General features: G+C 51.1%; 1 protein-coding gene and 1 long non-coding RNA gene across 3 annotated transcripts in view; one reads left to right on the top strand and one right to left on the bottom strand.

Moving 5' to 3' along the window:
- Positions 1-3233, top strand: part of RSPO4 (R-spondin 4) — a 34158-nt gene extending 30925 nt beyond the window's left edge. The window contains exon 5 of the mRNA XM_010960967.3: positions 1440-3233. Within this exon, the coding sequence (XP_010959269.1) occupies positions 1440-1543 (104 nt within the window). The 3' untranslated portion in view covers positions 1544-3233. The remainder of the gene's footprint in view (positions 1-1439) is intronic.
- Positions 3234-6373: 3140 nt separating this feature from the next.
- LOC123618517 (uncharacterized) lies at positions 6374-12568 on the bottom strand. 2 transcript variants are annotated; one of them, XR_006726958.2, is made up of 4 exons: positions 12273-12568; positions 10639-12031; positions 9408-9601; positions 6374-7691 (listed from the first exon to the last, which is right to left on the bottom strand). It is a non-coding gene; the product is annotated as an uncharacterized LOC123618517 (long non-coding RNA). The 2 variants fall into 2 exon arrangements; XR_006726957.2 differs by lacking the exon at positions 10639-12031.
- Positions 12569-15781: the final 3213 nt, after the last annotated feature.

Below are 15781 nucleotides of genomic sequence, written 5' to 3' on the forward strand. Positions count from 1 at the left end.
GGGTGGGTGGGAAGTTAGGTGGGTGGGTAGAGGGCCAATATCAGGCAGGCATAGGGAAGAGTGGGGACCCAAAGCCTCTCACCCCACTTCCCACCTTCATAGCTGGCAAGGACCCCCCAGGCAGCCCCCACACCCTGTCCCCCAGATGCTGTCCTCACCTTAGAGTGGGAGCCCCAGAAGTGGGCAGCCTGGTCTCAGGGGATGACCCTGAGTCTGCCCTGAGGAGGGAGGAGCCCTGAGTCCGGGGAGACAGGCACACAGTTGACACTCAATAAATAAGATCCCCTCCCCTCCCACCTCCCAGCTCTCTGAGACCTTGAGAAGTGGTTCCCAGAGCCTCAGTTTCCTCATGTTCAAGTGGGCACACAGCTCCTGTTGAGGAAAGTGTGGAGCTGAATGATGCATGAAAATGACCTGGGTGTGGAGACACATTGTCAACCAGAAATTTAGGGCTGGCCTTGCTCCCAGCCACACCTTCGTCTTCTCACCTGTTGATAATAATGATGACAACAACTGGGCAGAGCACTCCAGCCAGGCCAAGGGCACAGCCAGCGCAAACATGCAGAGGCAGCGTGGACCTCTGCCATGTGGGAGGAACAGTGAGGAAGCCAGTGACGGGGGCGGGGTAGGCAGGGGTGGGGGAGAGGGGCACAGGCCACAGGAGATGACAGAGTCTTTTCCTCCAAGTGAGATGGGAGTCACTTGAAAGTGATGCCCTGAACTACAGCCCAGGCCGTGTCACTGAGTAAGCAAAGCCCCTCCTGGGCTTCAGTTACCTCACCTGAGAAGTGGGACTGGATCAGGTGTTTGTGTTAGAAACTCAGTCCCGCTCCACGTGGGTGGGGGACAATGGGGGTCAGGATCCCAAGTCAGGCCTGGGGTTTGCATCCAGTCCCCACTGGGAACTGGGTGAGGTGATGGTGTTCCATGGGGTCTGCCTCCTGCTGTCAGCAGGGTGACTTGCCTGGGGCACTGGGAGCCGCAGCTGGCAGCGGGGGCTTTAGCTGAGCGCTGCTGTCACTGTTGTGGTTTTGAGGGCAGAGCTGGACCCGGAGCTCAGTGGGGAGGCTTGTGCGGGGACCCAGGTAAATGGTGTCGAGTCTCCAGCCAAAAGCCCAGTAGACCTTGCAGTGAGTGCAATTGGGAGGGACATGGATGCCCCGGAGGGGCCACCCTCAGTCCCAGCTAGGGACCCCACGTGGACCTCCAGCCTGGCAGGGCAGGGGTCCAGCACAGGCGGCTGTCAGCAAGTCAGCGCCCTCCTCACCCCCTAAGGAACTGAGAGAAGAATCGGGTTGGGGTTAAGGGATGCTGCTGTCCCAGCTCCGGAAAGGAGCGATGGTCAGCACCCCAACATCCTTCTGAGCCCCACGTCAGGACCGAGGGGCCCCCTGGGGCCTAACTGGCCTCAGCAACAATGCCCTGCGCTCTCGTTGCAGAGAGAAACCCCAACCAGAAGAAGGGCCGGAGAGAGCGGCGCCCGCGCAAGGAGCGGAAGCAGGACGGCCAGGGGGAGCGCAGGCCCCACCGGCCGCCCGCCTAGGAGCCCAGCCCGAAGCCAGCCCGGGGCGCCAGCCGCCTTGTTTTCTTTCTCATCCCTTCACTTTCTTGCCGCTCCTGCTCCTCTTTTCTCTTTCTCTCTGTCTTCCCCACCCCTCCTCTCTTTTTTCTGTCAAGCTACCTTTCTTTTCTTTTTTTCTCCTTTGTTGCCTGTATTTCTTCCACCTCTTTCTCCCTCCTCCCTCCCCTTTCTCTTCTTTCTCACCTTCCTTTTACCTTTTTCTTTCCTCCTGTTTTCCTTCTGTTCTTCACTGTGTCCCCCCCAACCCCTCCACACACACTGATAGACACCAACTCCTGTGCACGCTCCCCACCACCGCCCGTCCCGTGGCTCTCTCTGTCTCCTCCTTAAAGAAAGCAAACATCTTTTTTTCTAGGCCTTTTTCTGACCCCGCCCTGATCCCATCTTGACAGAGAAGGTGTTTCTAAGAGCAGGGCCCAGGCCACAGCCCAGGCAGGCTTGTCCTAAGAGCCCTGCTTCTGCTCCTGGGGGGACCCCAGACCCGGAGCTGTGGGTGCCTCCTGCTCTGGCCAATCCCTGGAGACATGTCCACAGCCCTCAGCCACCAGGTCCCATAGGGACCCCCTGGAAGAGGCTCCGAGAGCCTCCTGATGCCCAGAGACTTTTCCCCAGCTGGCGTGGAGGAGCTGTCGTGGGGCCTCTGGCTGGACAGCCAGCCCCATGCCTGCCTGGACAGCCAGCCCCATGCCTGCCTGCGGCGCAGAGTCCACCCTCCCGGAAGCTGCCTGCTGCCCCCTCAGCACCCACCCTCTCACAGTTCCCCGACCCCTGCTTCCTGAGCCCATGGTACACCCATGTCCTATGGGGACCCAAGCACTGTACCAGGTGGGGCTGTCATCCCTGGGGGAATTGGGAGCTCATCCTAGAAGAGGCCATGGATGCTGGAAGAGCTTTGAGATGATCTAAGCCACTCCATTCCCCCAGCCAGGCCCCTCCTGCCCATTGTCCCTCTGGGAAAACAGGCCTGAGAAGGGACTTGCCTAAGGTCACAGCAGGAACCCAAGTGCTGTGCTTTCTGCCTTTGGGTGGCACTGCTCAGCACACCCATATCTAAGAGGAGATTTTGGGGGCCTTTGGGGAGGTGAGAAAGGAAGTGGTTGGGTCAGGAGCAGGGGAGGAGTCCCCCCACTTACCCACAGCACTGACCCCTGAGCACATGGACTCACCGGGACACCCGCCCGCCCGCCCCCCCCCCCAGCAGGAAGAGCAGTCTCTCCCTGCCTGTCACTCCACCATCAAGGTACCCCTGCTTCCTTTGCTCGCCTGACTCCCCAGGAAGCAATGTTCCTGATTTGCGTTAGCATCCCCTGCAGCCACAGCCAGGAGCAGGAAGAGTCTGAGACCCCAGGGGTCCAGGGTGGCCCGGGGAAGGGGGTGTCACCAGGCTGGAGGACAGGCTAAAGGTGATGAAATAGCATGTCCTCACCCAAGACAGTGCCCACTCTCTGGCCTCCCTCTGCCTGGAACATGAGGATCCCGCAGCACTGCTTCCCAAGAGGATCTTGGGGGGCCTACCCTCCAAGGCCCACCTCACTCTCACCCGCCCTCACCTCCCAGAGGACAGCTAGTGCCTCTCGCCAGGCCAGGCCAGGCCACCAGCTTCCCTTCTGCAAGTTTGTGCCTCTGATGTGCTCTATTGTTTCAAGACACCCCCCCCCCTTTTTTTAATAAAGAGAAAAGAAAAAAGAAACTCACAAATGCTTCTTGGGCATCAGGCGGGTGTTACAAAACCACAAGGCTGATGAGTTTGAAGTAGCCGAATCTAAACCACACGGAGTGGTTTTTGCTGGAATGCCTGGGGCCCAGAGGACTAGCATGTGGCAGGGGCTCAGCAGTGAGGGCAGGGAAGAGGTGAGAGTGAGACTTGGGACCTCAGACCCTCCAGGCCCCTTGAAAGAAGGAAGCTTGCCTGGAGGCAGAAGAGAGCAACGCTGTGATCCCCCCACTCCTGTGCCTCTTGAGATCCCAGAAGTGAACCCCAGGAACCCTCCTGTGCTCTGTATGACATGTCTGAGTGGCCAGGGACACCTAGGAGGTGTGACAATCCCACGGAGCCATCTAAACACCCTGGGGTGCTGGTGAGAGGGGTCTCAGCACTGGGAGGCACAGGTTCAAGTCCCAGACCATCTTCAGCAGTCTGTGGGGTCAAGACCAAACCATTTCCTCTTTCTGGACCTCCATTCCCCCATTTGATGGATGAAGAGGTGGCCTGACTGAATTAAATCCATTGCCCAAAACCTGGATGGCCCAACAGCATCCTCTGGGTGCTTCTTAAAAATTCAGATTTCAGGGCCCCACCCAGACTTACTAATTGTTAACAAATTTAGGAGTAGACAATGAGAGCAAACATTCATTCCAAGATGAGATGGAAGGAGAAGTTGGCTCTCCAATGACCAGTCCCAGAGCACTGGGGTCTAAATTTCAGGGGGCTGCAGATCTGATTCTGACCTCAAGGCTCAACAGTCTGAATCTACAGAGTTTATATTCTATACAGGGTTTTCTGATAGGATTCAAATTCTAGGATGCTGAATGTTCCAAATTCCACGATTCTAAGAGACCAAGATAGGAGTGGAAAGTTCTAGTCTTGCAATCCCCTGGCCGTGTTCTTCCCCTCAGAGGGTCTGGTCCTCTGTTCTCAACTGGGGGCTTTGGTCAAGGTTGTTTTTTTGTTTTGTTTTGTTTTTGAAATTTTTTCAAATTAGGAGATAAAGTTTCTTCAGGGCCTAAACCCTGCCTATAACCTTTGGATCTCCGACATTTCTCTGTTCTCAGCTCCTAATCTCTACCAACCCAGCCTCTCCCACATTCCCCTGGGGATTTAGGCCCCTTAATGGGAAGAAGACCCTCCCAGGTAACCAGATCTTACAGATTAAGCTCAGAGAGAAGCTCAGAAACTGGCCAGGGTCACCCCGCAAAAGCAGAGCACAGGGGGAGGTTCCACTGGGATGCTGTTCCAGTGGGAGAGAATAACCGCTTAGCCCAAGTTTAGGAGCTCCTGCCTGACCCCTCCAGCACCATACTCCAGCTAGGCCCCCTAAGGCCCTCTCCCCAGGAGGACTCTCAGTTGGCCTGGGCTCGCTCTGCGCCTGCCTGACCCTGTACGACAATGCCTGTCATACCCACATTCTATCACTAGAGGGCGCCACCCAACCAGGAACAGGCTTGTATCTGAGGAATAACAGTTGTGACGGTGGCTTTGGCTGAGAGGCATTCACAGCAGCACAAAGAAGGTCATACCTCAGAGGTCTAGGGCCCAGGCCCTTTTTTGCTCAGAGGGGAAATCGACTCAAGGGGGGACCCCAGGCCAACATCCCACAACCCGTCTCCATAACGGTGGCAGTTCTGGTCCTCCTGCGAAAATGTGCGGGGCCCTCACCCCCCACTCCTGGAGCGGGCTACGTGTCTCCAGTTCCACTTAGATGAAAACCATCGTGTATGGCCCTTGTGATGCAGGAAATTTGCATTCTTATCATAACAAAATAATAGTAATTATGATAATGATGACTAACAATAAGACTGTCTTACCAGTACTGAGCACCTACTATGTGCCACACACTGCTGAGTGCTTTAGGGGCAATATCTCATTTTCTTTGCTCCTCAGTGGAGATGGTAATGACCCCCATTTTTCTGACTGCCTCCTATCTGGGCCCATTTTCACATCCTTTCTCTCCTGCCACTTTCACAGCAACCCTGCAAGCCGCTGACTTGTAGAAGAGCAAACTGAAGCTCAGGTTAAAGTCATTCAAAATTCATTGATTTCAGCTCTTCATTCATCCATTCACTAAATATGCCTGCTGTGTGCCTGGGACTATGCTGGCTGCTGGTGACAAGGGACCCAGTCTTGTGGACAAGTACAGACAAGGGTGTGATAAGGACCCCTCCCACACACAGGGTACAGGATTTAGGAGGAGGGGCAGCAAATCCGCCTACAGCCTATGGGGACCAAGGAGCTCCACTCCCAGGGCCAAAGAGCCAGGCTGGGAAGTGATGAATGAGGAGGTGCTAACGAGATGGGTGGGGTGGGTCCCGGCTCGAGGAAACAGCAAGTGCAGAGAGGCCTGGAGAGGAAGCTGCTCATGAGGGTACCAAGCCCAGAATTTCTAAGCCTCCCAGACTGTCAGACCCTAAACATAGGAATGCAGCCCTGGGTCTGCTGGCTTCCCGTCCTGTCCTCCATGACTCCCAGCCTCACCCACAGAAGTGCTTTTCCATTCAACCTGACATCCATGAGGCGAAATAGATTATCCAGCCAGACCTGCCACTAAAGAAGCCATCTCTGGAATGAGTCCTCCAGTCCTGGCCTTTCCAGTCCCAGCTGTAGAGTCTTCCTGGCCAAGGCCACAGTAGAGTTAAGCTGGCCCCATGCTGCCCTGCCTGGACTCCTGATCCTCAGAACTCAATAATAAAATAATAAAATAAGGTTGGGCAGGTTTTCATAGCAATAAACAAAAACAGAGGTCAGTGCACCTTTCCTAGGGTGGAGGGGCAGACAGCAAGGCCCCAAATCTCATTTCTACCTTTGACCAGCTATGCGCCCTTAGGCAAGATCCTGTACCTCCCTCTGTGCCTCAGTTTCCCCATCTGTAAAAAGGGAAAATAAGAGATCCCTCCTGTTGTTACTGTGAGGTTTAAACAAGTTAATATATGAGCAAGGATTGTATACACAGTAAGTGCTCAATAAAAGTTTTAAATTACATATATTTCCTGTATTTATTCAACAAATATTTCTTACACAGTAATTCTGAGCCAGGAACTGGGCTAGACACTTAACATTAAAAACTTCATCCTCCCTAGAGCCCTCTGAAGTAGATTTGTTATTCCTGTTTTTACAGACAAGGAATCTGAGGCTCAGAAAATAAGTCATTGAATGGGAATTCAAAATTTTGCCCTCAACCAGGCAGGCGCTTCTGGCACATGCACGCATGAAGGCACACCTGACTCAGCATTGCTCCCTCACAGAAAAAATATTCACCCACAATAGGAATTCCAAAAAGGTCTTACACACACTGAAAAAGGTGGTCAACCTGAGTCTCATTAAATGACAACAAAATCACACAGAGCTACTATTTTTCACCTATCTGATTGGCAAAGAGCCAGAATTCCAAACCACAGGGCCTTGGCTAGGCTGTGGGTGGCCCTCTGGTGCTGTCCCCTACCTTCCTCAGGGGAGGACACGGCCCAGCCTCTACAGAAGGCAAGCTGACGACATCTATCAAAGTTACAGTGCATGTGTCCCCTAACCTAGCAACCCATTTCTAGGGATTTATCCTCTAATTAGCCTGGCTCACGTGCAAAGTGACAAGTGTACAGGGTACACGGCTCTTCCCTGTATATACTGTACTCCCATAGCTCGCAGGGACCTCCACGGAGCTGAGAAATCTCAGGAAGCGGGTGGCGAACTGATGTGGAGCAATCCCGAGATGCACTGTTACGTGGGAACAGCCAGCAGCACCACGGTGTGCAAGTGCATGGGGGGTGGGGTTCAAGTGCATGGAGGATGGGGTTCAAGTGCATGGAAGGGAGACTTGCTTTCTCTTTTGTTCCTTTGGACTTTTCAGACAATATATATACATGACCAAATCAGGGATACATGACCAAATCCAAAAATTAAAAAGGAAATACATTGGAGACATTTTTCAAACAGGTCTTTAAATACCCTTGATAAAGATTCAAATGGCTTTGGACATAAATTCCAAAATAAAGCGTTTTTCAGAGAGTGTCTTGGAGACATGTCCTTGAGCTCAGGGAGGGAGGACCCATCTTTTACCTCCAAGTGTGGGCGCCCCAGCCACCTGCCAAAGAGCAAGGGGCCAGCTTTTGAAGTGAGTCCCCGCACGCCATCCCAAGACAAGCTTCTCTTTGTTCCTGCAGGTTCCGTTTCCACTCCTTGCGCAAACTTGGTGTGAAATTCTGCTGAGGCTTCGTTCAGACGCCAGGATTCAGGGGTAAATTGTGCCTGGGCTCACCGGGTTCCCTGATCCACTCCGAAGTGGGAATGATAGAACATACCAGCAAGTCACGCAGACGCGGGTGCACATCCCAGCTCCGCGCCCAACAAGCTGCATCACCTTGGGTGTGTGACTTTGCCCCCGAGCCTCCCTTTCCGCAGCTGCAAATAAAGCCAAAAGCAATAACACTGATTTCCAGGGTGGTGGAGAATGAAACGATATCAGGTGTGTAAAGCCCTGGCCAATACTATCTATCCTTCAGCATACACGCCCCTCCTCCAGGAAGCCTGCCTTGATCTACCTCTTCCCCAATCGAAAGTCTCCTTCCTCTTGTGACTGTATTCTCCTCCCCTCCTTCCATACCCTGGGAGGGGCCTGAGTCCTATAACTGTCTTGGCCACAAGAGGGCAGCACTGCCCAGGGAGCCAGAGGTGCAAGGCCCCACATCCAGGGCGGGTGTCTGGAGGTAACTTGGGCTCAATCTACAAAGCTGACGGTGTGTTAGCACTGCGCTGAGTACCCTGCCCACTTTAGCTCCTTAGAGGAAGGCGATGCTATGGCCGCCCTTCCATCATGCCTATTTTATCTTCTTTTTCTTTCTTTTTTTTTTTTACAATGTGTGTGCCAAGAAATTTGAGTTAATCATTATGTTTCTGCAAACCCCACTCTTGCTTTATTTAATTTAGTTTCCTTCTTGATACTCCCGCCCTTCCTCTTCCCCTCCCACCCAGGCAGTCACTCTCAGGAGTCTAGTCTGTGTCCTGGGTTATGGTGATCCTGTGAACCAAGCTGGGATGTTTTGTGGGCTTGTGTGGTTTTTTATTTACAGAAATGGCCTCATGCTACAGATTTCCTATCTCTTTTTCCCCCTCATTCACCTGGTCACATGGCCCCTGCTCCCCTGCGGCTCACTCACCCTGGCATCAGACATGGGTTCTCGTTGACTGTTCCCTTCCTGACACCTCATCACAGGAGAGTGGCCCATCGCCTCCTAGGGTCCCCTCCTGGGCCAGTGGGAGAATCTCTCTGGGCTTTACACACAGGAGGAGGGTGGCTGGGTCACTCCTGCTTGCTATCCCTAGGTGCTGCACCAGTTCAAATGCCAGCAGAGCACAGAATTCCCATCTCCCACACCTTTGCTAACACTTGATCATTCCTACTTCCTAATTTTTGCCGGTCCAGTGGGTGTTGGTAGAGAGGGCGTGCCTCTTCACTGTTTAACCTGCATTTTTTTGATGACTGCTAAGGTTTACGAGCATCTATTCACACGCTTGTTTGCTACATTCTCCGCCATTTTACAGGTGATACAATTGAGGCTCAGGTCCCCATGTAGTAGAAGATGGAGCCCTACCCTTGGGCCACCTCTCTAACAAGGGCAATAATGCATCCATCACTCATTCAGTCAATGAATATTTGCTGGTTCCTTCATGATCTTGGGGGACTGTGGTGGGAGGTAATGGCTAGGTTAACCCAACAACAGGCAAGGGGAGCAGTGGCGAGGACCGAGGAGCCTGCCCAAAGTGGGGGTGGGGGTGGTCCTCACTGCTGGATGGGCCGGGACAGGTGGAAGGGCAGCAGGAGGGATCTGGGGATGGCCAACCTGCTCACTGACATTGACAAACACAGAGGAGGCAGTGGGAGGCCAGGAGCCCCTGGGAATGAAGAACAATATTCATCCCTTGCTGGAATTTATTATTGTCAAAAGTATTTCTGATAAAAAAACAAATTTCCTGCCTTTGTGTTTTGACAAACAGATATTCATGCAACCACCACCACAGTCGTGATCTAGAACAGTTCCATCACCCCCAGAAAGTTCTTTCCTGCCCCTTTTCAGTTAATCTCCTCCCCCCTCACCCCACAGCCCCGGCAACACTAACCGGCTGTTCTCTCTCCATATGGTTTGCCTTTTCCAGAAGGTCATGGACGTGGAATCATACAGTACGTTGCTTTTTGAGTCTGGCTTCTTTCACTCCACATCTTGCCTTTGAGACTCATCCGTATTTTTGCTTGTATCAATAGTGCATTCCTTTTTGTGGGCCAAGTAGTATTCTATTATTTATCCGTTCACCTGCTGGAGGACAATTGTTTCCAGTTTTTAGTGATTATTCAAAAAGCTGCTATCAACATTTGTGTATGTTTTTTCACAATTTTAATTTCTCTTGGGTAGACATCTGGGAGTGGGATTGCCGGGTCATATGGTAAGTGCAGATTTAATTTTATAAGAAATTGCCAAATTGTTTTCCCAAGTTCCAGCTGCTGTAGGCGCTCACCAGCACTTGGCATCAGCAGTGTTTTCATACCGATGCTAATAGGTGCCTATCGGTATCTCACTGTGGTTTTCGTTTGCATTTCCCTGATGGCTGATAATGTTCAGTATCTTTTCATACGCTTACTTGCCATCAATATCTTTGTTTTGGTGGAGTATCCTTTAAAATCTTTGGCCTAGTTTTTATTGCATTATTTGTTCTCTTATTATTGAGTTATGCAAACACTTTATGTATATTCTGGATATAAGTCTTCTATCAGATGTAACTTTTACAAATATTTTCTCCCAATCCATAACTTGTCTTCATTTTCGTAAAATTTCTATTAGAAGAGAAGAAGTTTTTAACTTCAATTAAGTCAAACTTATCATTTTTTTTCTTTTCTGATTCATACTTTTTGTGTCTTGTCTGAAAAATCTTTGCCTAACCCCAGATAACAAAGATTTTTCTCCTACTTTTTGTTTGGATGTTTTATGGGTTTAGGTTTCACATTTAGATCTATGGCCCATTTCAAGTTCATTGTTGTGTCTGCTGCAAGGTAGAGGATAAAATAAAATTTGTTTACATGTGGATATAGAATGCAATTTTACTTCTAGGAAAATATCCTACTTATATCCTTCCACAAATGTCTAAAATGGATATTCATTGCCATTGCAAGCTTGATTGAAAAAGTGGTGCCCATCACTTGAAGACTGGTTAAGTCCACATTGACACATCCATGCACTGAAAACAGTACACAGACACAGGGCTGGCACTGTACAGCTGTAGTGGTTGTGCACTGCTGGGATCCATTCTGATTTGTCAGTGTCTGTGCGGAAGAGTTGTGAGTTGTTTTGAAGCTCACCCTGGTCAGGCATCAAAAGGAATGAGGTGATCTTCCTGGAGACATGTAGAAAGACCTCTAAAGGGTGTTATCAATAACAGAAGAACAGTACAGAGTAGTGTGTAAAGTCTGCCGTCACTGGGTAAAAAAATTCCTCTGTATTTCCTTATGTGTGCAAAAAATATCTCTGGCAGATTCAGAAGAAATTGGTGATGGGGTTGCTTTGGGGAAGGAGGGTCTCTGGGTGTCTGGAGGTTGAGGTGGGAGAGAAACATCTTTCACTATGTCCACTTCCTTTTGTACCTTTGAAATTTTGTATTCTGGATATGAATACATTCAGAAACTAAATATGAATAGAAAATAAAAACCAAACACAAAAGGCCTCCTTCTCCAGGGGTGCCTATTCTGGAAGATTTTGCCCCAGATGCACAGCCCTCCACAGTTTGGGAAAACCTCTCATGCTTCTCCTTAGGATTCCCGGCACACAACAGCTCTGCCAGGCCAGTGATGGAGAATGCCTGTTTCTCAGAGGGAGAAACTGAGGCTCTGAGCAGGACCAACTTTCTTAAGGTCACCTAGCCCAAACCAAGGTACCTTGTCAGGTATCTACCAGGACCAGAGGGGCTGAGAGCCAGGGAAGAGGTCCGCAGTCTTGCCCCGCAGGGACCCAGAACGAGTCACTTAAGGTACTGCTGAGAGCAGAGCCCATCTGGAAGCTATCGCCACCCCCCACCCCGGGCAGCAGACGGGGAGTGGGCGGGGCCCCAACTCTGTGCATCTGTTCCTCATCAAGGCTCGTGCCCTGGACTGGGCTCCAGCCCTGGAAATCCCATTTCCCAGCAGGGGTGGGCCACCCTCACACCAGCTACCCTCCCCACTGGGACCTGAAATAGGGTCCTGAGAGCAGCAAGAGGTGAGTATCCAGTGTGGGGCTACATGTCCCTTTACCTCTCAGAGCTTCATGTTCCCCTAGTTGTAAGGATGAAATAAACCAGTTCGTACATACTGTACTATAGGTGCCCAAGTAATACATCAGCAGCTAATGGGCCCAGCACTGTTTTAAGCACCAAGTATGTACTGACTCATCCACAACAATCATCTGAACTAGATGCTCCTGTGAGCTTGGCCTTTCTGATGACCTAGCTGAGGCTCAGAGATGTTGAATAACTCACCCAAAGTAACACAGCCAGCAAGGGGCATAGCTAGGATTCAAATCATGGGCCATCTGACTTCAGAACCCAACTCTAAACTGCTCCCTACACTACTTATGGGGACCCAAACCTCTTCCCCACTGGCCCCCAATTCCTGTGGGTGCCTGTAATGGTGTCCCCTGAGATGCAGACAAACACTGGTCTCAGCTGGTGTCGGCTGGCATCAACAGCATGGCCATGAGAGGATGTCGACCTCCAGTCACCTTGAAGGGAACAAGAAAACAAGAGAGGCAGGACGCTGGGGACTGCCAGGGTGGAGGAGAAGGGGCAACAGGCACCTACTGGCACGGGCTAGGGGAGTGAGTGTGCAAGTCTGGAGCGGCCTGCTGGGGAGATGGGATTTGATGGTAACCCCCACATAAAGAGCATGTCAGCCTTGAATCCAGCAGTCTGCTTTAGAGAAATGATGCCCACGCGGATAAAGAGTCACGAATGAAAGCTTACCCTGTGGCCCCGTCACAAGTAGAAAGAACTGGGCTGCAGCACGGAGGTCCACCAGGGGCACTGGCCCCACTGACGGCGGCCCAGCCACACTGCGGCAACTACGCAGTGATGGCAAAGCCTGACGCAGGGCTCCTGCGCTGACGGGGCTCCGTCCAGACCGGGCGCCGCCGGGAGAGCGATGTGCGTACAGAGCGCGTGGGGGCAGGAAGGCGGCCACGAGCAGACGCAGACGGACGGGACACAATTTTAACTCTTTGCTTCACAGCCTCCTAGAACTTCTTTCACTGAATCGTTAATTGTTGTCGTAAAGGAGAGAGCAGCATGCAGCGCTGTGCCTAATCCACAGAGGGCGCTCGACCGAAATGGATGGAGGCATCCTGAGCCCCTGGGGGCTGCTGGTGCTGGGTTAGAGCTGTGAGAATACCATTGGCAGCCCGTCCCTGGGCTGTGGCCCCAAGTGCCTGGGTGAGGGCTGTTTCAATGGAGGTGGCCAGATGGCTGAGTTGAGGGGACAGCAGGAGTCTGAGGGCTGAAATCTCCTGGAGGATTTACCAGTGCTTGCAGGGGGCCAGGCAGGCTCTAAGCATGAAATCTTCCATTTTCATCCCCCACTTGCAGATAGAGAAGCTGAAGCCCAGGAGGTGATGGATGAGCTGCCCACCTCACCCCTCCACTCACACCGCCCCCCCCAACTCACAAATCCCCACTCACACCCCTATTCCACATGGCCTGAGCACTGAGCCAGGAGTCTAAAGCCCAGCTTGTGATCCACTCTGGCCTCTGCTCCCTCGTCCATAAGCTCCTTCCAGTGTTGGATGAGGGCAGCCAGAAGCCGGTGGCTGCTCAGCCAAGAAGGCTGGGAGTGATCAGGGTCCAGCCTCATTTTTTTGGACAGAGGCGCCTTTTGCATTTTAATCATGCAGGGCATCGAGAGACCAGCCCAAAGTGCTGCTCTCCAGTGGGGCTGGGGCAGGACTCAGGGGAGAGAAGGAGCAGGGAAGGGGAGGGCAGGGTAGAAAGATAGGGCGGGAGCCAGGGTGGGGCAGGGAAGCATGAAGACTGTGGGGAACCGGGTCCCTGGGGCCCTGACTTAGACCAGGCTTCCCGGAGCAAGGAGCTGGGCTTTGGGCTCAACTTCACTTCCTCCCTGCTCCTTCCTGCTCCCTCCAGACTCTCAAAAAACCTGAGTAGTCATTTAGGCCTCAGGGATGATTCCTGGTCCTGACTTCTCCTCGGGGTGGAAAGGATCTTGGGTCCCTGCAGAATGGAGCTGGGCAAGGACAGCGGCAAGGCTGGAGCAGGGGAGGGGACCACCTGGCAGAGAGGAGGACGAGCCCTGTTCCCTACCCCAGCTCCAGGCAGCATCTGTGAGAGCTGGCAGAGGGCTGGAGGTACCGGCAACAACCAGACTGAAAGCTGGAAGGGGCCTCAGAAAGTATCTGCATTAATCATAATAGCAACAATGACAATAGCAATAGAATGGTAAAATAAGAGTAATTAATAATGGTCATTCCTGGCCGTCACTGAGCACCAGTCACTGTACATTTAATCCTCACCATAACCCCAGGGACCTGGCCATCTTCATGGCACAGATGAGGGAACTGAGGCACAGGGAGGTAGAATGACTTGCCCAAGGACGAAGTTTCCCACTGGGGAGTCATCCTTGCCCACCCCCAGCCTACGAGGTAAAGGTGGCCACTGGGCTGGCATATCCCATCCCTGAGGGCCGCCACAGTTGGTCCAGCAGTGGGAATGGGACCCCATCAGAGCCAACGTGATGCCTTCCTTGGATTTTATGGGGACTTGAGAGGTTGTAGCAGTCAGGAATGCTTTCAGCTACAAGTAACAGGGAATTTAATGCAGCGGCTAATACAATAGAGGCTTATTTTTCTCCCTTAGGAAGAAGTCTGAAGGTAGAAACTCAGCAACTTAGCAATGTCAAGGTTAATGTCATGATGAGTTTTTTTGGCCTCTCCCTCAAGGTTGCAGAATGGTCCGTGCTGCAAGCATCATGCTTATGTCTGTTGACTTGAAGTAAATAGACTGCCAGATATTTCTCCAGAAAAGATGAGTTTGTTCAGGATCAGCAGAGAATTGCAACTTGGGGTCTACAACGATGGCGAGCCACGTGCACATTCCCACACAGCAAGGGAAGGAGCATGCTTTGATAGAGGGAGGAAGGAAGTTGGGAGGGCTCTAGTAAAGAAAGAGTCCGCGGCTTTTTATTGGCTGAGTTCTTGCCAGGAGAGAAGAGGGGTCTTTCTTCTTCCTGTTGGGCTCTACTATCACAGTACATGAGAGCTCCCCCTACTGGTCTCCCAATTCTATTTTGTTGAGATATGCTTATTAATTTTTTACATCTTTTAAAAAGTTGTTTTTAATTTTTTTGTGGAGGGAGGCAAGTGATTAGATTTGTTTGTTTATTTAATGGAGGTACTGGGGATTGAACCCAGGACCTTGAGCATGCTAGGCACACACTCTACCATTGAGCTATGCCCTCTACCCCTTGTTTATTTTTTACATGTTCAAGGCAAGAGAAAGTGAGGAAAGGCAGCTCCCTCATGAGTGACCATTCTGAATACCTTTTCATGTGCTTATTTGCCACCTGTATTTCTTTCACTGAGAATTTTTTCAAAACTTTGGCCCATATTTTTGGGGGATTGTGTGTTGTCTTATTCTTGAGTTTTGAGGTTTCTTTATATACCCTGGATATAAATCATTCATCAGATGTATGTTTTGCAAATATTTTCTCCTAGTCTATGACTTGCCTTTTCATTTTAATTGTGTCTCAGAAGAATAAAAGCAATTAACTTTGGTGCTGTTCAATGTATCAGTCTTTCCTCTTATGATTCATGCTTTTAGCATCCATAGAAATCTTGATTGACGTTGTTTTTTTAACTTAATACATCATAAATCTTTCCAACAATCTCACTTTGCAGAGCTCTTTGGTTTTCCATCCCATGAACTTGCTACGTTTTCCTATTTCCTTTCTGGAGGAGGAGTCATCCAGGTAGAGGGCCTCTAAACCCCCAAAGCTGGACCTGTGAGACCCCACGCACATCCACCTACCCCATGTTTGGTCTCTACCCCAAGAGTCAGCCAGCTCTGTGTGAAGCAGTCATTTTGTCCACAGTGCTTCCCCATTGCCTAGAGAGAAGTCCTGGGCACAGAGTAAATAAAATAAACAAGAAAATAAATAATAAAAATGAGTGAATGAATATTGTACATGGAGGACGGAGCAATATACCTGAAAGTCTCACTAATAGACACAGTGATGACTGTAAGAGGGAGCCCTCACTGACTACTGCATTAGCCAGGGTGAGTCAGTGTGCACTAGATTCCTGAGGCCACCATAACAAAGTACAGCAAACTAGGTGGCTTTAAACAACAGAAATTGATTCTCTTACAGCTCAGGAAGCCAAAAATCAAAATGTCAGTGAGGCCATGTTCCCTCGGAGACTCTGGGTAAATCTTTCCTTGCCTCTGGTCTCTGGTGATTGCCATCAACT

The sequence above is a fragment of the Camelus bactrianus genome, chromosome 19 (genome assembly GCF_048773025.1).
Source record: "Camelus bactrianus isolate YW-2024 breed Bactrian camel chromosome 19, ASM4877302v1, whole genome shotgun sequence".
NCBI lineage: Eukaryota > Metazoa > Chordata > Mammalia > Artiodactyla > Camelidae > Camelus > Camelus bactrianus.